This window comes from Triturus cristatus, chromosome 7 (assembly GCF_964204655.1).
Source record: "Triturus cristatus chromosome 7, aTriCri1.1, whole genome shotgun sequence".
NCBI classification, from domain to species: Eukaryota; Metazoa; Chordata; class Amphibia; order Caudata; family Salamandridae; genus Triturus; species Triturus cristatus.
In genome coordinates this window covers 170,606,180-170,628,415 of record NC_140590.1, presented here as the reverse complement: position 1 = coordinate 170,628,415, position 22,236 = coordinate 170,606,180, and the positions used below count along the sequence as shown (strand labels likewise).

Below are 22,236 nucleotides of genomic sequence, written 5' to 3'. Positions count from 1 at the left end.
CAATCCTCGCTAAGTGGTTCAAGAGACTGAATTGCTACTGGAGAAAAATGTACTCTGAAAAATCAGTAGAACAAGAATGCCTGTTCTCGGTATTTCCGAATTAAGAAAAAAGGACCCACAGGAATTTCCACCTATTCTAGATCTTAAAATAGTGGGTGAAGAGAGACAAATTCAAGATGTTGGTTCATCATATCTTTCCTCATTTACAGTATGGGGATTGGATGTGTGTTTTAGATCTTCAGGATGTCTATGTTTATGTACACCTTTCTGTTCAATACAGGAAGTTCCTATATAACACAGTTGAATATGATAATTACCAGTACATTGTCCCATAATTCATATGTGACTCTCTCTAAAGCGCGCCAATAGCCACATGCAGAATTAAAAGCTTCTGGTCACAGTTAGTTTTCAAACAGGCATGGGAGCGTCCAGTGTGATTAATGCTGCGCCTGCAGATTAATGAGCCAGAGCTGAGTTAACGGCTTGGAATGAAATGCCAGATTGATGGGCCTGGCTACAGTCTACTGTGCTGCGAGGACCTGCCCTCCCACATAACAGCAGATGGCCACCATATATCAGAGGTTGCTAAAGACCTCTGATTTACTGCAGAAAAGACACTGGTGTGGTGCATGCAGTGAACCAGTCCCTTTCCACTGGCATTCGCTGTGCTCCCATTTTTAACCAAGGGTGAGCCCGGTGCAGCTAAACTGCAGAGTTTTTTCCAAATTTGTGGAGTGGCAGAACTCTGTGAACTTCACCAGTGGAGCAGAGTTTACCACCCATCCTAAGTCACATGACTTGGTATAGTTGACAGTTGGGCTGTGTGTATTCCTCCAAGACAGCCACAAAATAGAGAGCTTATGTGTACCTGGGTGGGCCTTCACTGGCAAGATGAGACGGCGGAGTTGGGCACAGCTCTACTTACACTTGAATAGTCTGAAGGAGCAAGATAGTCATCTTTGGGAAGTACCAGCGAAAGAAAAGAGCTCAATGGCACCTAGGCGACCTGCAAATTACAACATGTATTAGTTACAAGTACCTTGGCGTTAGGCTATCAGAAGGGGCAAAACCAGCGGTCCACCTAAAACACCTAAGAAGTAAGTGGGCCGGCATTATTTACTGTCTGAAATGCCTAAACCAGCGACTTCACAATCTGAAAGTTCTTAGAGCAAAACGTGTCTCTCTCTTATTTACAGTCATCTAGTATTTCCCGGCACATTCAACAAGTTCCTAATGAACCTCCAAATCTCTGCTTACATGTAGGTTCTAACTCTCCCCCGACAGGCCAGGAGAGCCTGAGTGAGACTGGAGCTGGGACTCGCTCTCCTGGATATTATGTGCTCAGGGGACATAATAACATACTGCATTAATACTTTGCATGCCTCAGCACCTTCCCTGAAAGCTCAAATTAAAAAATATTTGAAGAGGATGGTTCTCCATGGGAGGTACAGTTGGCAGCGGCTACAAGTCTACTTGAAATAGAAGGTGTATAACCAGGATATCCCGGCCACAGCTTGGAAAAAGACAGTGAACGCACAGGTTAAGAAAATATCATTTGAAAGGGACCTGGAAAGTTTACACTGCCAAGCCAATCTTTCTACGCTGGATGCCTCAAATATCCTGGGAAAACCTCAACCATACTTTGAGCAAACCTTGACAGTCCTGACCCGGAAAAGAATGACCTACATGAGACTTCTCGAACTGCCAATCGTGGACTTCAATCCATCCTGGGCTTGGCAAGACAACTCAACCACTTGTTGTCAATGTACCTACCAACGTGAATCTTGGCTTCACCTGCTGTGCTGCTGCCCAAATATGACAAGAGAGCGGCACTGCCTGGTACCCCCAATTTGCAGTCCTAAACAAAACCCCTGTACTCTGTCATCTGTGACTCTTACCTGACCAAGTGGTGCCACCCAGTCCTGAGCGAATGGAAGTAGGGCTGAATGTGCTCTGCTAGTGCATATGTGGACCCAGCAGAATGGGCATATCTCCTCAAACCTGAGTGGAACTGAAGCATTGTCTCTGCTGCAAGAGTTCTCCTGGTGCAAAGCACTCTGCATTGACCTTGCAACCCACATCATAACCACCGTCTGAGCAAATAGTTCCCGATGCCGGTCCTTGTGATGCAAATCTTTAGTGACAGGAGCCTCGATGATGATGAAGGTTCTTGTATCGTGGCCTCACCGCTCTTTGGAACCAAGGCATCATCTCAACAGAGCAAACAATTCCTGACACAGGAATTTGCATTGCACACCCTTGTTGTTGGGATCCTGACGATGAAGCAGCACCTCACATCGCAGGTCCTCAGCTCCTCGGAACTGACGCAACTTTTTGGCTGCACGATACAGCCTAAGCACGGAACCATGTAACACTCTGCAACCAGGATCTAAGGTACTCTGTACAGTGGGCCTAACTAGTTCTATGTAGCCCACCCGCACTCCATCACAGACCGCCTCAACTTGCAACTTTGTTCCGGTCTTTTCAACCAGATATCTACAGTTTCCATGTTATACTTTTTGGTACTATTTTGACTGACATCTTTAAATATGCATATCTCCTGTCCTACTAATTGGATTTTTGATATTTTTGGTCATGTTTTATTTACTAAATAATAATAATAAATGTTTCTAAATCTGGTGTGGAATCCTTTCATGGTGTGTTTTCACTGTGTTACTGTTTGAAGTGTTGCACAAATACTTTACACACTTCCTCTAAGTTAAGCCTGACTGCTCTGTGCCAAGCTACCAAGGGGTTGAGCTCAGGTTAATTTGGAGTTTGCTTGTGACTCACCTGACAAGGATTGTAATTTCTGCTTGTGTGGGGTTTTAACCCCCTCAACCTGCAACCCTGTTTCTTACATCCACTGATTAAGATTTTCTTGAATGGTCTTGGGAATTGAATATGGTATTCTTTACCAAGGCATGCCCTCCTTTTAAAATAAATGGGTACAGCTGATAGTCTTGGATTGTTGCATTTTTTATTTTAATAGATATTACATATGCCTCTAGTTGAAGTGAACTTCAGGCTTTGAGCCATTATGAACAGTCAATGTTTTTCCATTTAAAAAAAGTGTCATTACAAACTCATAGTTCTTTTCTTCCCAAAAGTCTTCATAATTTTCACATCAATCAGACTATTTCCTTGCCTGCTTTATTCTGAATTCTAGGATCCCCATCTGAGAAGTCATTACATACCCTTGATGTCAAGAGGGTTTTACGGATTTATCTCAAAAAGACTAATCTGGTTTGTAAAGTCATTCGTCTTTTGTAAATTATGGTGTTGTCTGGACAGGCCTAACTTTATCTAAAGAGGCAATAGCCAGGGGGTTACTTTCTTGCATTATCTTTTAGCAAAAGACTATCACAATTTTGCTTGGAAAGCTCAGGGCCCATTCTACAGTGGGTAAGGCAGCTACTTTTGCTTTAATGAAAACTTTCCCCGTTCCTGGGATTTGTAACTCTGATACATATTGGTCAGTCCTTACCTTTGCCATGCATTATATATGGACACGTATCCAAAGACAGAAAGGCTGGCTGGTGAGACTTCTCTCCATAATTTATCAGCTTAAAGAGGCTCTACGGAATGGATTACATTGGCTTGCTGGTGTACTACTATGTATGTATGTCAGAAACATTTCATAGCAAAAAGGAAAGGGTTTTTACTTGTAACCTTAGCCATTCAACATGGATGTTCTTCCTGAACTTATTAACACCCAACCCACCTCTTTGTTTTCAGAGCCACTATTTTTTAACTGGATACTGCATATCTGTATCTTCCTTTTGCTTCAAAAAATTGATTGCCCAAATAACAAAATGATGGGCAACCGTCAGCCTTCCAAGGTTCTCAAAGAGTAGGGTCAATTTTCATTCTGCCTTAGTTGTACATGGGGGAGCTATTCCTTTTTCTTTTTATATCTTAGTAGAATGTTCTCTAAATGTTGCATGGTTGCTCCAACTGAGCTTCACAGCACTGCTACAGCAAAAGGTAAAGAACAAGTAGTTAAATCATCAGTTCCTTACACTTCTCAAATCAAGGACAAAATCGTAACTTAAGAGTAAGGGAGGTCTAGCGTGTGATTCATAGAAAGAGAGAAGAACAACCCCCTATACTTGCCTATTTCTATGGTTGATCACAAATCCTTTATGGCTCGCTGAGCACAACATTGTTCTGGACAATAGGGATGGACCAGCTCACTAAGAAATTGAGGTCAAGACTGTCATAGCTTTTTATATTTAACAAAGAACCTTACATTTGTTTCTCTTATCAACTACGAGCCAATGAAGTTCCAGAGATGCAGCAAGACCTATTAAAATTTTGGAATATGACAGAGCAGGCGAGTCACTGCCTTCTGTGCAATCTGGAGTCGTCTCACAGCAGACTTGGTAGCTCCTGAATGTGAGAAATTACCATAGTCAAGGCATGAAGTAATTAAGGCCTGCATGATGGTCGGTTAGTGAATTCAGAGACAAATTCCCATGGTGAAGACCCATCACTACAAGTGAATAATTTTGCAATGTTTTGCTATTAACTTTAAATCTTCTTACCTTACAGATATATATTGCCAAGGAAAACATATGTGGAGATGAGAATAGTAAATCTGTGCTTACCTATATGTATATGAGCTAGTGGTGTTCGCTGCTGGGTAGTTATAGTTAGTTCAGCTGTTCCATAGGAGAAGCGTTTTTTGTATTGCTAATAACTTTAACATTGTTTGATGAATCGTTTAAAAACTTTCCACAAAAGTGCTACTTTTATTTATTACTTTGTGCATGCAAAGTTTCAGGGTGATCTGTCAAGCAGAGGCTGAGAAAAAGCGAGGGTCTCAAAATACAAAATCCCCTTGCTTTTTCCCTGTTTTTTTTAGACCGGGCTACAGCAAAAACCGCTGGACATAATTACACAAAATTTGGCAGGAAGCTAGACCTTGATCGGCAGTTTATGCTTTTTGTAATTTGGTGTAAATCAATTCAGTATTTTTTGAGAAATTATGGTTGAAATAGAAATGTATACCTGGACGATTTGGTGTGCAAGAATATCGAGAGACTCTTGCTGGAATGGCAATTTAAAAATAAAGCTTTCTGATTGGCCCAGGGAGCTTTATTTCCCTTGGGTCATCTCCCTCCCATGGAGTCAGTCTCCTGCAGTGCAAGCATTCTGATTGCATGCCAGCAATAGGAAAATAATGTTGGTGGCCATTGCAGAACCCATAGACTTAGTCCCCAGTCCTAAAGTTAGAAAAAAAACATATAATTAGGGGGTCGGGTAGGGAGATTCTGACCCCCCAGACCCCATGGGGGGACCTAGAGAGCCCCCATTGGTGCCAAAGTGAAGAATTAGCTATAGGCCCAGGGAACCTACCCCCCACTGAAATAATGAAAAAAGGTGAGGGGGTTATGCGGCCCCCTTACCCGACCCTCCAATGGTCCCAGGGACTCCACCCCCTAAGGCCGATTTTCTTAATAAAGGAGAGGGAATTGCATGGTCCCACTCCCCATGTCATTAAAGGCCCTGAGGAAATTACAGTAAATAGGGCGGAGGCTACATGGTCCCCCTCCCTATTACCTGCCAAGTTTTGAGAATGTTCCTGCCTGCTGGGAGCAGACTATTTATCTAAAGCGGGCAGGGAAACAGATCCAAATACTTCTGCTGCAGGGAGAGAGCAGCATTAGGAGCTTCTCCCTCTGGATGGGAGCAATGCTGGCTTCCGCTGCATGTGGGGTGCTGGCTATGGCTACGGATTCCTTGGGGCTCCCCCGAAGCCCCCACGACTATATGGTGGTGCCCTCGGTGGGCCACAGGACACCCACTTTTAACAGTCTATGGCCCTAGGGGGGAATTTTATTTAAATAAGTGGCCTGGAGATTTTGTCCCTGGGGCCGATGAAGACTTGAGGCGGGGGGAGCACCTTCCATCCTTCTATCTTTAGAAATGGACCTGGGGGATGGGACCCCGGGACCTTACAACTATCGGGACAGGGGGTTGTGCGGCCCTCTCACCTTTCAACATATAAATAATTCCCTGGGGAATGGGGTCTCAAAGGCCTAAAGAGGCTCAGGAAGGGAGTTGCAACAACACCCTTCTCCTTTTAACTCATACGTACAGCCCAAAAGATGGGGTCCCCAGGGCCTTAAGAGGCTCGGGCAGGGGGGCCGTGCACCCCCCACTCCCTGTATTTTGAGTAATGGCCTTGGAGGATGGGGTCCCCAGGGCCTACCAAGACTTGGAAAGGGAAGCTGCGTGGCCCTACTCCCATTTATTTGAAGAAGTGGCCCTAGGTGATGGGGTCTCCAGGGCCTAATATGGCTCGGGGAGGGGAGCCAAGCGGCCCTCCTCCCCTAAATTAAGCAGAGCTCACTATAACTTGTGCCCCGCCATGCACTGCATATGGCCTCACTTATTACATTACTTATATGTTCTATGACATCATTTATGACATGATTGACAACATCTTAAATAACATCATTGATGACATAATTTATGACATCATCAAATGGGTGTGTAGTTTGATTTATGGTTAACATACTGACATAACTACCATTGTACGTCTTTATCTGATTGTGTCCAGTCTGTGTCCAGCTAATGGTTGTAAGTGTTTACAAACAGCATGTGCTCATAATACCTCATTGCTGTTGATATGTATTGAACACATTACAAATGATTGCTTTGCAGAGTAACCCTGTTTGAAGGTGACAGTTGACAACGTGTGTTCAGCATGTTTCACACAACATTTTAAACTCTGCAGAAGAAAGTCTGTAACAAGGCAAAGATTTTACATATAACATACTAAGTATTGTAAGAAGCCTTGCGTTGCCAGACAGAATTTTCTCAGTATCGCCAATTTCCATGCAAAATTGAAGAATGTGTGAACCAGGTATTAAGCTATGTATATGTGCTTGTTTGCTTCAGAAGATACTTTATCTTTAATGTTTTCACCCCAGAATGAATGTGAGGGTACTATAATCTTTATTGCCTTCATACTTTGCTTATTTTGAATAGTGTCTTTTTGGCCAAATACTGCATTGAGTGTACACTGTTCTTAAGTGATACTTTTTAATACTCAAGTGTATTTCTCATGAGAGTTTCACAGTCTGCAAACAGTGTGGTACAGAGTAAACTCTCTCTATAGAGTGCATACTGTTTACATTACCCACTTCTCTACTCATATCGACTTGATTTCTTAATGCAGGTTCGGTGGGTGGCAGGGGTTTGAAACAGATAAAAGCTGTCCATAATAGGGCATTCTATTTGGAACAGACATTCAGTACTCTTAGGAGGATGGCTTTCTCAGAACAGTTGTATACATACTGAATGCTGTATGCTATGAGGGTTCAATATATACCTGTGGTTTACTGTTAATGTGAAATTGTCTACCAGTCAAGTGTATGGAATAGGCTCAATGTTGCACATAACTCATGCTTTCTTTACCTCAGGAAGTTGCATCTGTGATGGCATGAACAATGCGTCATGTTTTTATGTGCTTTTTGCTTCTAGACTTACTTTCAAGCCTCTAATGCCATACTAATTTATAGAGTAATATGTGTAAAAATGAAGATTGGATGATGTCATTAGTTATGTTATCCCTGATGTTATCAATGATGTCACTTGAGATGACACTAGTGATGTAGTAAAGGATGTCAAAGAACATGTCATGATTGATGTAACATATAAGGTCATAAGCACTGCATTGCGGGGGCACAAAGTAAAGTTAGCTCTGCTAACTGTAACTGGTGAATTTCTGTGATTTTTTTCAAAACATAAAAAACGTTAATGTTGACACTGTCCAATTCACCTAACTATAACGTTACATGAACCTCTGTTTTTCTCAGCGAATATATATCTAATTTACCTTCATGATACTGTGATAGTAGATATTCTGGATACAATATTTTGTCATTACAATATTTAAAACTCAGTACTGTGGCAGATTACCCCACTCCGTGTCCTTTACTTAATGAAAAAAAAAAAATTCTCTGTGATTTCCCGACTACATGAAAAATAATAGTGTTTTTATTTCATCACACCAATGATTAGTTCATCAGCCTTCTTTAAGAATCAGTAGCCTGAGTTTTTCTTTTCATTTTTAAAGTTTATATACGCATACTCATATTTTCTCTTGCTACAAATATTTTTAAAGATTTTGCTTGATCTGGGTCAAACTACTTCTGGCAACCGACCAATCTCCCTCCTTACAGCTGCATCTAAACCTTTGAAACTTTGAACCACCAGAGAACTCCAGAAAGCTAATCACTGATACAGCTTTATGTATGACTATCAGAACCGGCCCTATTAGGTGCGAGCATCAGTCTTGTAGGACCTCAAGACAGAGGCGAGGGAAAGACAGCAGCAAACTCATCATTTTCAACCTTTTGGACCATTTTCATTTTCCCAGCTGCATTTGACATAGTTGCCATTCACTGAACAGTGGCCTTTGACTACATCGCCTCATATCCATGCAGTGCCTCCCTCTCCTCTGCATTGTTTGATTTGTATGTTTGGTTTCTGGTGATCAGATTACTTTGCAATCCAGATGATGACATGCAGGTTGCCCACAGTTTTACATATAGGCCTTACGTAATTGCCTGCAAAGCCAATGACTGACTTGGAAAGTGAACAAGGCAGAGCTTAAGTTGGTAGAAAGAAATTTAGTTTGCCATGCTTAGCCTTTTGCCTCACCTGGGAGATTGTTCTATCCATAGTGCCTTACAATTTAATAAGCAGCCACTCACAAAGAACTTGCTGATGTCTCTCAACAATTGGCCTAGACCTGTTTTCTTGATTCCCCGTTGAAGATATTTTGGTAACTAGGAGCTAGATGTATGAGGGTACTTTGGAAAATTTGTGGGTTTGTAAACGCAATGGGCCAGATGTACGACCCTATTTTGCATGCGCGTAAACAGGTTTGTGACCCGTTTGCGCATGCAAAATAGAAATGGGCCATGTACGAACCCCCTTTAGCAAGTTGCAATTTTTTTGTGACTCGCTAAATATAATTAGCGACTTGCTATTAGGAAGGGGCATTCCAAGGGCGCCCCTTTCTAATAGTGAGTCAGAGCCCTTGTAAGACTGTTTTGCGACCGCAATTGCAGTTGCAAAACAGTCGCAGTTTACCACCCTTCCCAGAAGGGTGGTAAAGCACTCGTATAAGGAGAGGGGTCCCCAATGGACCACTTTCCCTTTGTGAATGCAGGGGAATTTTTTTTTAGGGGCAGGCAGTGGTCCCAAGGCCCACTACCTGCCTTAGAAAAAGAAACAAAAATATTTAATTTTAATTTTTTTAAATGCATCCCGTTTTCCTTTAAGGAAAATGGGCTGCATTAAAAAAACTGCTTTATTTAAAAGCAGTCCCAGACATCCACTCCCATTTATTTGAAGAATTTGTGCAAACGGTTCATAAGTTACTGAAAACGCAGTGACACACAGGATAAGGCCTTTTGTAAAGGTTTACCTTTCTGCTGCTTTTGCTATATTTGGGAGTTGAACCAGTACTAATAAGTTACGATCTATGCCCCATACAGTGCTAACAAGTGTAACAAGTGGTGGAGGTTAGCTTAAGTTTAGAGATGGATGCCTTCCCCCAGCAGGCACATGCATCCTTGCCACACCTCTGCATGATGTGCCTAAAGCACCCTCCATCAGACAGCTGAAGAAATTAAAGCTCAGAGTAAGAGCGGTGTCAGCTCAACATACTGTGTGGTCAAATTACTTAATCTCCCCATGCCTGCCAAAAAAATGTATGTGTCATTGTGTAATGTAACTGATGCTCAAATAAAGTGCACCAATACCTTCAGGTCCATTGCGCGGTCTAAATAAAACTAGAGTGCAACATTGCCCAAAGGGAAGTGTGCAACTGTGCAACCTTTAGTAAATGTTAGGACCGGCCTTCAATGTATGTGTGATCTTGATCCTTATAAATAAGAACATTATAATGCACGCTTCAAATGTATGCCTACAGAAAGCAAATTAATCATGTGTGCGGTTTCCTAATAAATTCATGCAAATTGGCAGCATGCTTTAAACAACTCAATTTTATTTGAAAGTTGTCAGACCCCCAAGAGTATATACATTGGAAGCACAGTTCCCAAAAAGGCACACGTGTAAAGGCCAGATGCCACATGTTTTTAGTTTTGGTGTATTTAAATTTTTTATATAGCGTGAACTGCATCGATGGTATAGGAGTGCTCTTACATGAGCCCCATTTACAATACACAAAGACACATTTTCAGGTCTCGCCTAGACAGCGCATGCGCTTTCGCAAGACCTATAGTAAACACAAATATGGAGGGTAATTTCTCCTGTCGCTTGCCATTGGTTGATTCTGGCATTGGTCTTCTAATCTGGCTTATGGTTGGCTTTTGATCGGATACGTCACGTCCGTTTTGCCTCCGTTTTGCAGGAAGCAGCACCAACCAACTACAGTTTAGCTCCGCTGCTGGCTGTTATCTATTCATTTAGGGACTACTTGTTTTCTTTGCTGTTCCCGATTTTGCACACTGCCACCACTGGCACATCTGTGGGAAGGCACGCATGATGTTTTGCTTCTTAGCAATGCAGGCTGCTTCCTGTTGCTGTGAGTTTAGATTCCATGTGCTCAGTGCGCCAGTGATTTCTGCACGGGCTCCCATTAGTACTGACCTAAGAAACACCGCCGCATGCCCCCCCTTCGTCTGCCTCTGCCCCGCGTCTTCCATTAAGTCTGATGGCAATCTCCTGCCGTCCAACACGAGTAGTCACAAAATGGGGCTAATTAAGCTGCAGCCCGCGAACAGGGTCAGACCATCGGGAGAAGTTGAAACTAATGATTGATGGGAGATTCAGAGGCGAGGAGTCGTCCCTTCGGTCTTTAACCGCAAAATAGAATTGCATTTTAACAAACCTTTCAATGAAATACTACATGTATAACCCAATTATCCATGAAAAGAGGGCTTGTGCTAAAATAACCGTCCTTTTTAATTCTTCACACTCATACGACAGAGCAGTTGTAACCGTGCTATGGCCGCTGTGAAAGGGTGAATAACTGCAACCGTACCCAAACACAACAGATAGGCTGTATTATCAATGAAAGCAAGTGAGGGGGACGTTCTTCTTTCAATCTACTTCTTGGGTTCCGGAGTAGAATGCTACTCATCGAAAAAGCTCTTCCACTCCTCATCAGGGGTAGTAAGCGCTAAATAAATGCAATTACAATACAATACTGTCAAAAGATAAGCAAATATTTGTATGTATGGGCTATTTCAGCTTACCAGTCAGATTTCTTGTAAACATATCATAATGAAACTCTAAATTTGAGATGTTCTTTGGGAAATGATTGTATTTCAAATTAGTCACAAGCAAAGTGTCTGGACTAGCTTGTCTATCCACATTTAATGGGGTTGGCTGGATGAAAACAGGTATGTATGTGCACAGAAAATAAATAAATAAATTATAAATTTGTAAACTCCACGTGCAAAAGGGACACAAAAATGAATACATTTTAAGGACTATTATGCCAAAGGCATGCAAAGATGAATTTTGAACACTATGATGTCAGCATGCGGACAAATGCATGTTGGCAGAGTAAGTAAATTAAAGGTCTAAATAAATGTGTGCTCACCCGATAAGCTAATATATAAATAATTGCTTTAAATGCATGAAGTCTGGGAAAGTTGACTAAATACTGGACTAAATAATAAAAGTGTAAGATAAGTAACAAGGGTTGCTAGTGAAATTTAAGTATTGATGTGCTTCACGGTTGGGCTCTGTTGCATAAAACAGCATATTTTATTTTCTTCTGTGTGGGAATTTCAAAATTTTAGTATTTACTGTATCACTGTTTGTACAGCGCTCCTGCCATTTAAAAGTGCTCGTAATAACAACTACACATTTGATTGCTTTTACATGAGCCCTAGTTCCGTTACACAAATAAACAATTCACTTGAAAATGAGCAAGACGATGGGCCAAAGTATTTAAGCAAATGAGCGTATGCTTTGAAAGTTAAAAGTCCAAAAAGTAATAAACATATCGTAAAATGAAAGAAATGGAGAGCGAAGTGATGGGCGACACGGGTTCAAGGCAAATAAGCAAGTTGTGAAAGGTAAAAGCAGTAATAAGTACGGAACATATGGGAGAATGAAACAAATGGAGACTGCAGTGATGAGCGGCAGGGTTTCACTTGAAAATGCGCAAGCTGTGAAAGTTATAAGACAAAAGAAGTTAAAAGCCTAAAAAAATAAACGGATAGGAGAATCAAAGAAATGGCGACAGCAGGGCTGCAAGAAAAAAGTAAAAAAAAATGTGCAAAACGGTTTAATAAAGCCAGGGATAATAAGCCCCGAAAACAGTTCTGCAGAAAAGTCCATTAACACAGTACTTTAAAAAAAAAGTTCTGCACAAAAGCGCATTAACACAGTACTTTGGTCCAGGAACTAATAAGGGCCCCTTTTATGATATACTGAATACAAGAGGTTTAACAAACAGCACAAGCGCTGTGTAGGCAAACCTAAAAACCAGACCAGTTACTGCTTGCTTTTGTGAGAAGGCGGTAGCTGATTCACAAAGGAAAGGGGCACTGCCTCATGAGGAGTAGGCAGTGGTCTAGCATAAGACACTGCGGGCCCGATTCACAGAATTAACTTAAGACAAAATCCTAAACTTACTACTTTTGGTATTCACAGAATGCACTTACTACTTTTGGTATTCACAGAATGGATTTCCAACTACTAACTTTACATCCGCACTCGGGCCGGAAATTCCGGCCCGGAGGCGGGGCTTCCAGCCCGGAGGCGGAGCTTCCAGCCCAGAGGCGGAGCTTCCGGCCCTGAGGTGGGGATTCCAGCCCGTGGCGGAGATTTAGCCATGGCCGAAATCTTCACCTCTGGGGCGGAAGCTCCGCCTCTGGGCCAGAAGCCCCGCCTCCGGGCCAGAAGCTCCACCTCCGGGCCGGAATTTCCAGCCCGAGTGCGGACGTAAAGTTAGTAGTCGTAAATCCATTCTGTGAATACCAAAAGGAGTAAGTGCATTCTGTGAATACCAAAAGTAGTAAGTTTAGGATTTTGTCTTAAGTTAATTCCGTGAATCGGGCCCTGCATTCTCTCCCTGATGGGAATCTTTTATATTTCAAAGCAACACTGATTTTCCTTTAAGTAACACAGGCTACTTTCAAATTAGAACGTTTCCTGTTTGGGAATGCAAGGGATGGTGGTCTGCATCATCCCTGTGTTTGCAGCCATTCACAGGAGATAACAAATAGCAACATGCTTAATTACTATTCACCAGGCAGGTTGTTTTGAAGCTCCTTTGAATTGTGATTTTGTGAACTAACCCAACACCTCTAATTCTTAACAACAATTTATTTCGCCCTTTCTTAAGTGTGACATATAAGAAAAGATTTTGTTACTCACGACATCCAGCTGGGGTTCTCCAGTCGTAGATTTTCACCCCTTCCTTCCTGCAGGTGGTTGCGTACACATTGAGGGCTTGGCACAAGAACTGCTTGGCACCTCCATTGATGCAGACGTCATAGAGGCAGCCGTCAAAGAAGTTGTCCGGGTTGAACTTAGCATGGCACTCGCGGAAAGCACCATCAGTGGTCTTGCTGATGATACCGCAGAATTGCTCGCTGCCATACAGCGCCCTCTTGCTGTCATCGCAGGTCGGGCACACCCCTTTACACTCATGGAAACAGAAGGGGTCTCGGTCTGGGACTTGCCAGCTCTTGGCCCAGTCTACAATGGGTGTGACTGCGATACCATCCGGAGTCTGCCGTTCATCCCCAGCGTTCTGGTTAAAGTTCCCACAGAGGCCACAAGTGGCTCCATAGTAACTGCTTGGAATGGTTATTATTAAATGCCATGTCCAATCATAGGACACCTGGAGCCCAAAATCTGTCTGCAGAAGGGCCGCAGCCCCACTTTGTACCACTTGTATCTGCCCATTGTTCAGTGTAACAGGCAGATTGGTGATCACGTCGTTTATCTAAAGACAGAAGAAAGAACGAGGAACAATGTAAGTTATCCACAGGTTGAACGTCTCCATACACCAAGCATAGATTTGAAGACGTGACTATGTGACATCAAAAAAGTGTTACGTGACATTTTCAAACAATACATTGTCAAAGTGTAATCTCCAGGAATACTGCATCAGAGTGTAACCACCACGATCAAAGAGAATGTATAAAGAGTTACCATTCCCAAATCTCTAACCTACAGCATTTGCAAAACCTTTGTTGCTCCAGCCCTTGCTGTAAGACGTGCCCAGCACCACCCCCTCCCAATTGTAAAACCTCACCCTTAATCCTATTCATCCCATGCGACCTTCCCTCCCCTCCTATTCTTTGTCTTGGGATGACTCGCTTTGGCAATTCATTAGGACTGAAAGTAAATAGCAATAAATTGCTATTAGACCCTTCGTGGAGCTTGAGAGAGTTTGATCCCGAACGTCTTTCAGAGGTGAACATCGGATGGAAGTCTGGACACTTTACATATTTGAACATCCAGGTGATGGTTGATCCTAACGCAGAATATGACTTAAATATGTGAGTGTGATGTCAGGACTTGTACGCTCTGTGGCATTCTGGAGGACTTTTCCCTTGTCCATAATTGGACAGATGGCACTGGTGAAGATGATGTTCCTCCCAAGGGGCCTGCATACATTATTTAGCACAATGTGCCCCCACAATTAAATATATTTTGCAAGCTTAACAGATTATTTGGTTCTTTGGGTTGGGCTGGAAAGCGCTGAAATTAGTTGGGGCCTTTTGAAATTCCCTTGGACAAGGGGGGTCTGAGACTACCTGGCTCAAATACACCACTCAACACACTGATTTGACCTGATTGGTAACTGGGTGAAGGCATCATTTGCGGAAACACAACCCAAACTGGATCTAATGGATGGGACAGACACCCCCATATCTGATCAGACTAGCAGCAACAAATGGAAAATGGTAATTACAGTGGTTTTGAGAAGACCCCCCTACAACAGTAATATTTAATTATGGGCCTTAAACCCCTTGAGAAATTGACAGAAGAGCTATTTGATTGGGCTTAAATGTTAACAAAACTGATACAGCTACCACAAACAGTCTGCCTTGCATCTTAAATTAGAGGACAATACTTGAGTAAAGATGCATGACATGGGAGGTGATGGTTGTGACAGACATACATGAACTGCAATGGGGATACCATAAATGTATATATATGCAGGGATAGGTGTTGAGCAGTGGTGCGTTGATACTTATAGGTTATATCTTCCTTTTTGTGTTTGTTTATGTTCTGCCCATTTTCAAACGCAATAAAGTTTATTATATAAAAGCATATTTTATTAAATGCTGCTACTATTCCGCTAAATGGCACAGATGCCTTGAAAGTTTGCTTGACAAGCAACCTTTTCCCGCTAAAGTGATAAACTAGTGCCGCATCAGTTTTTTAGTGATTCAAGAAATCAGCTCAAAATTGGGTCAGAGGCCATGTCTTAAATTTGCTTGTGAATGCTCATTTTGCATGTTGCATCTCATCAAAGCAATACGAATGAAAAATTTGAGATTGCTCTTCCCTGGGTGTTGGGCATGTCCCTTCCTGCAGGGTCATCCTCTGATTTTTTTGCCTTCCTTCTCCTATTTTTGGGTGAAGTTTTTATGTTGGCCCCAGGACTCTGCACACTTTACTGCTGCTAACTAGTGCTAAAATGCTTCTTTCTCTCCCTAAAACCTGTAAGATTGGCCTATAGTCGATTGCTATATTAAATGTACTTGTAAGTCCCAAGTAAAGTGGCACTACATGTGCCCGGGGCCTCTACATTTAGTGCTGCTAGTGGGCCTTCCAGCACGGATTGTGCAGCCCACTAAAGTAGTCCTTTAAACATGCCTCTGGTCTTCCAGTGCAGAGCATGTGTATGCACATTTAAGCTACCATGTCGATCTGTCAAAAAAAAAGTTTTTTCATGTCCAAACGTTACATCTTTAATACATATGTCACCCTCAGAGTACGCTTTGGATAGCCCAGAGGGCAGGGTGCGTTGTATTTAAAAAGTTGGACATCTACTTCGCTACTGCAAAGCCAAACTTTCCCATAGAAAAACATTGGAAATACCTTATTACATTTTATAAGTGTAATTTCCAAATGGAAAGAGATGGCCAGTTCTTGCTTGGTGTCTCTGGAATCAAAATTTCAAACCGTGACTTAAGATGAAATCAGTTTTTAAATTGCAATTCTAAAAGTGACACATTTAGAAAGTTTAAGACGATGGACAGAATGCAGAACAAATCAAAACATTCACCCACAGTCAAGAGATCTGGGTTAAATCCATTGTTCTTTTGCTCACCATTCCACCCCAGGTTGGAGCCAGCCATATGCAAATCAGTCTTGACCCTGTGCCTCATGAGAACAGTCCAGCCCGAACTGCATGGCCATCTAGAAAGTTGGCATGTTCTTGCCTTAGCCATTTGGTGCTTGCAGCCTTTCTCAAGGCACATGACTGGGCGTAGCTGCCAGCTGAGCTTTGTGTATTCCTCCTAGACAGCCACACACAATGGGGAGCTTAGGTTTGACTAGATGAATCATTACTGGCAAGATGGCAGAGGAAGAACTGGGCACAGCTCCACTTGCACCAAAATAGGCTGTGTATAGCCTCTACACAAAGGGCTGCATACCCCCTGTAATTAGTTTGGAGCCAGAGCCAGAAGGCAGGCCATCTGGACACTTCAAACACCTGCCTCTGAAAGGAAGAATTGGACATGAAACTTCATCTTGAACCCATAAACCCAAGGTGACTCCAAGGGTTAGTCAGCTGGCCTTCTGAGCTGACCCTCAGGGAAATAAAAGGCTCTCAACTAGCTCTTGGTCCCAACTTTCTGTTGTGCCTCTCAGGTCCTGGGCCCTTGGTATGGCTCACGGGCTCTTAAATCAAGCTTTTGGGCTCTATGTGACCGCATAAGGGCATGTTCGCACTGAGACCGCCACGTAAGTACTGAAAACCAGCGCGAGCTACCACCACCTCGTTCTTGCTCTTCGACGCCCTCTCCAATGCAAATAGGACTCAAGGCCCAAAACTTGAGAATGTAAACCTTCAGCTGAACTACTCTGGGACTGTATCCGAACTGCATCAGCATGAAGCTTTGACTTTGACCCAGTCCAACGCAAACAGATAGCTGTGATTGGTGCTTTATGCTTTTAAGTGCTAATTTACCCTTTATTCTCTAAAAATTCATAACTTCGTTTCTACTGATTGGATGTTTGTCATTTTAGTCCTGTTTAATTTATTAGGGTAAGCTCATATGTCTAAGCTGGTGATAGATCCCTTTTGTGTGGTGTTTTATTGGTTTTACTGTTTAAGGGGTTGCACAAATTCTTTGCACATCGCATCTAAGTGAAGCCTGACTGCTTTGTCCCAAGCTACCGCAGGGTTGACCACAAGCTAATTTTGGGTTTGGCTACGCCTTACCCTGACAAGAAAGGTGGATGCTGCTTGAGCAAAGCTCACACCACAGTCAATCATTAATACAATTCCTCATATTGGTGGCAGCTTTGGAATCTGGACTTGTATTGTGCAGTGCCTTACAGTGATTTGTGGAATACCTCCAACCCATATCTAAGACCAACTAAAGTTTAAATTATCCTTTATTAGCTTCTTTTTGTTTTTTCCCAAATTCTTCTCCTGACACATGTGAGTGAAAACACACCAACAAAGATAGAATTTGAGCTGGCCAACATGGATGCCTACACTGTGGCCGAACTCAAGGAATTCTGCAAGGAGAGGGGACTTCCTGAAAAGATTACCACAAGGAGGTGGAGTTGCAAACGGCGCTGTGGGCCTAGGCAGAAGCTTGTGTGTTAGTGGTTGAAGGACAAGGATATGGCCTCCCTGAGAATCCGTCTGCAGCTTAGGAGGATGACTTGGCCCCTGAGGTAGAGCCCCCTGCCAAGACAACACGTAAGTGTGTCTTCCTGTAGTCTGTCCCCAGAGGAGCTAGTGGAGAGGATGGAGGAGAGAGAATTCGGGCTGGAAATGGCCAGACTCCAGATGGAGGAAAATAATCTGGCCATGGAGGCTGCAAAGGAGAAGGCCGAGAGGGTCTTAGCAAAGGTAGATGGCTAAGGCTGAGGGAGCCTTGGAGTAGAGGAGACTAGCCATGGAGGAAAGGACAATGGCCCATGAGCTACGTCTCAGAGAGCTCGACCTCATAGCTAAGCAGGTAGAGTCCAGTAATAATGGTGGCAGCATGCCTACAGTGCCCTCTGCAGACAAGATGTTCAACATCCCTAAAGGACTGGTGCCTTCCATTGTTGTGGGGGATGACATTAATAATAATAAATAATAACAAAGGCATTTATAGAGCACAAAGCTGCCCCAACTGGGGTGTCCTGGCGCTAACACAGACAACAGCAGAGAAATGGTGGTGCAAATCATTGCGACTAAAAAGCAGGGTCTTCAAGGCCTTTCTATATTCCTGTTCATAGTGCATCATGTGTAGTTGAACAGGCAGGTTGTTCCAGCATTTAGTGGTGCCCACCTCAAATGTCCCATTCTTGTCTTAGCAAAACGGGGGATGGAGAAGTAGCGTTTATGATTAGATCTTAGTGATCTGCCCTGCTGGTGGGGCGAAGCCTCTTCCTCAGGTATTTGGGACCTCTGCCCTGATAGGCACGAAAGGCAAATGTAAGGGCCTTGAATTCGATTAGTTTGGCCACCGGTAGCCAATGGAGTTGTCTGAGATGAGGAAAAATATGCTGACAGAGAGGGACCTTGAAGACCAGTCTAGCGCCCGCGTTTTGTATTATCTGGAGCCTACGGATCAGACCAGTCGGTAGGCCCATGTAGAGTACATTAGCGTAATCGTTGTCTCTGACAAGAAATCAATTAATTTTCTGATGGTTTTCATCTTGCCAAAGCCGGCCGCAGATACAAGTTGAACATGGGTAGCGAGGGACAACTCATTGTCCCACCTGACTCCCAGATTCTTGATCTAGTCCTTCGGTGTTGGGGCAGATCCCAGTTCTGCTGGCTACCACAGGGTTGCCGGGGGCTGTACAGCTTGGTTAAAAAACAGAATCTCCATCTTTTCAGCGTTGAGCTTTAAAAAATGACTGCTCCTCCAGTCAGAAATGCTTTTAAGGCAATCTTTGAAGGAGTCACAGGTAAATGGTGAGACCCCGCTGAAGATGAACATCAGTTGGGTATCATCTGCATAGGATGTTTTAGCAATGAGCTCTGCCAGTGGTGTCAAATAGATATTAAAAAGTAGCAGGCTCAGGGCTCACCCCTGAGGCACCCCTCATCTCAATGGTTCAGTGGAGGAGGTAAAAGGGCGGAGAGAGACCTGTTATTCTCTGCTCCGGAGGTAGGACGCGACCCAGTTCAGTGCCGTCCCCAAATGCCAACCCACTTTAGGCGATCCAGCAAGATGGTATGGGACACCGTGTCATACGCCGCTGACAGATCGAGGAGTACCAGCATGGCCGCGGAACCTCCATCCATCGTCCAACGAATGGAGTCCGCCATCTCAATCAACACAGATTCCGTGCTGAAGCAGGGCAGAAGCCGGACTGAGAGTTATGTAGTACCCCATTGGACTCAATAAAAGCTGTGAGCTGCTGATGGGCTAATTTCTCTAGTGTTTTTGCGGGGGCTGCAAGCAGAGAAATGGGCCTGAAGTTACTGGTGACTTCAGAGTCAACGTTAGGTTTTTTCAATATATGGAGAAGAAACGCGTGTTTCCAGAAAGCTGAAAAAAAACCCAGTCTGAGTGAAGAGTTCCAACTGGCATTAAGGGATGGATTAAGTCATTCTGCCAGTAAACTATATTGTTTTGCAGATTATACTGGGAGAAGGTGTTAGAGGTGCTAGTGTGCATGACCATGATCACAATCTCACAGACTTCAGTAGTCGCTCTTCTGGATTATACGGCAGATATCCCCCAGGCACATCGTAAAATCGTAGCCCTCAGCCTTCTACTAGCTAAACGAAGTGTTGTTTGTAAATGGGGTAGGGGAGGGCACCTACATTTAGGGACTGGATGAGAGACCTGCTTTTATGGCAAGAGCAGGCACTGATATATCATGATCACTTACAGTTAGCACTCATAAGCTCCCGCTCACTCCCCAAACATAAATATGAGATAGCGGACTACATATTAGACCAAAAACTAGACATCTTATTCATCACCGAAACCTGGGGAGACCCGCCATCTGGCCCAGACGTTTGCACTGCAACTCCCGAAGAGTACTGCACACTCAGACAGGACAGAATCATAAGGAAAGGAGGAGGACTAGCAATCATGCACCACACCAACATACATGCTAGGTACAATGAGGTAGGGTTAGCATTGTTGGAGCACGCTTGATTACTGTCATGTATCTATATGCCTGCATATATTGACTGTTTTAGCACCATGGTAGAATTCTATCTTTTATTTACTCTGTTGGTGCTTGTAACCTTATACATCTGTTTCTGTCTAATGATTGTAACAGTGAACATGTTTTATACTAGAATGACGCAGATTAAATAAAGGCTCATTGAAAACATCCCCATCGTTTATTCTGTGTATCTCTCTGTGACCAAGTAAGCATGAGTGACTGAGAGAAAAGTAGTGTACTGTTTCCACGATCCCTTAAGGATCAAGGATTATCATGTTTGACAGTTGCCAGAAATTATTCGCTCCTTGATAAGGTTAGGGGGCTTAAATTGGCACTGTGAGCTAACCTATGTAAAGGCTAACATATGGTTTGGGGATGTCTGGAATCAGTCTGGACACCAATCCCATAGTTTATGTCATCTAAATGCACAGGTTCTATGTATTATTAGGAACTACACAACATTGCGCTGGTTTTTTTCTTATTTAACGGTCAAATCTGAGTAGTTCAGTTGTGTTCTCAGATATCCCTACTAACATTTAACAAGAGATGTCTGGAGTGGGAAGGGCAAAATCTGCCACAGCTGAGTAGGTACATCCTATGTATTGGCAGTAGATTTGGCCTCTCATCAATAGGTGAGATGGTTACCTTCGTCATTGAGGCATAAGAGGCATTCAGGCCACAAGTATTCTATTCTTGAATCAAATTCTAACCTGCAGATCCTCGCACACATGTGTTTAATACTTACATTCCAGATAAGACACCTGAAGGATACTCTCCATACTAGGGCATAGAAGTCCTGTTAACTTACCAGGAACACATTAATTTGTTTAAAGCCACCCTTCCCCACGTCACAACAAATGTGAGACTTGGTCTGCACAGCATAGAAGGATAGACCTGGCCGGTCCTAGATGCTTACACACTGCATCCAGAGATAGATACATTGCCAGCAGCTGAATTATGTACACTTTACAAAGAGATAGTAAAACTATAAAATATCTTACACAGTTCGTAATGCAAACACTTACAATGCAACCTTCAAGGGTCACTCAAACTGGTCTACCACAGGAGACTGTGACAAAAATTCACCCACAAACGCAGAATGGGACCAATGCCCACTAGACGTGAGCAGATACCATTCTGGATAGCTTAGAAACTAGCACAGCTTGAAGCAGTGTTTCCCTACACAAGCCCATAAGAAAAACACAGAATACTAACAATTCGCTTGCTAATGGGGATAGCTCCCCCGATTGAGGATTGTACCACTTCTAGGGTGGGAGGGAGATAGGATGGAGATACAAAGGAGAGTCTGCCCAAAGTCCAGCTGGATAGGTGACGGCCAAGGGGGAAGTCCACAGCCCATCTCCTCTTTAGCTATCAGGTAGCTCCACTGGGCATCAGCCAAACAGCTAGGTCTCAATGGGAAAACAATAAAAGAGTAGGGATAAATGGAGCGTAAAGGAGAAAGGGGTTGGAGTAAAGGGGTAGGAGGGAGAATACAACGGAGTGACAAAGTAAATTCTGCCCAAAGACCGGCTAGGTAGGTGACGGCCGAAGGGGTAGTCCACAGCCCATCTTCTTTTTATCTTTCAAGTAGCTCCACCGGGCATCGGTCAAAAAGCTAGGTCTCCACGGTCAGAGGTAGGTTTACAGATTCCGTATCCTGATGGGTAGGCTGGGTGGGGGATGTGTTTGAGGTCTGGCCGATGTCCGTATTTTTCTCAGAGTAGTAGCACGATGTGGTAGGGACCACTGCTGCTGGCATCTTGGAGTCAGGCAAGGGATTCTGACCTAGGAGTTAAAATCAGCCGATGTAGTTTGACACCTTTGTCACTGCTTTTTTTGGGTGGCATAGAGGTAATCGCTGCCCTCCGCCAGGTAGTCCTGGGCCCCCTTTTTCTCTGGGGGTCC

At 43.4% G+C, this 22,236-nt stretch overlaps 1 protein-coding gene across 1 annotated transcript in view; it reads right to left on the bottom strand.

Annotated features, from left to right (window-relative positions):
- Positions 1-22,236, bottom strand: part of LOC146809142 (IgGFc-binding protein-like) — a 301,036-nt gene that overhangs the window by 127,249 nt on the left and 151,551 nt on the right. Inside the window, exon 12 of the mRNA XM_085614831.1 lies at positions 13,381-13,954. Coding sequence (XP_085470957.1) covers positions 13,381-13,954 — 574 coding nt within the window. The remainder of the gene's footprint in view (positions 1-13,380; positions 13,955-22,236) is intronic.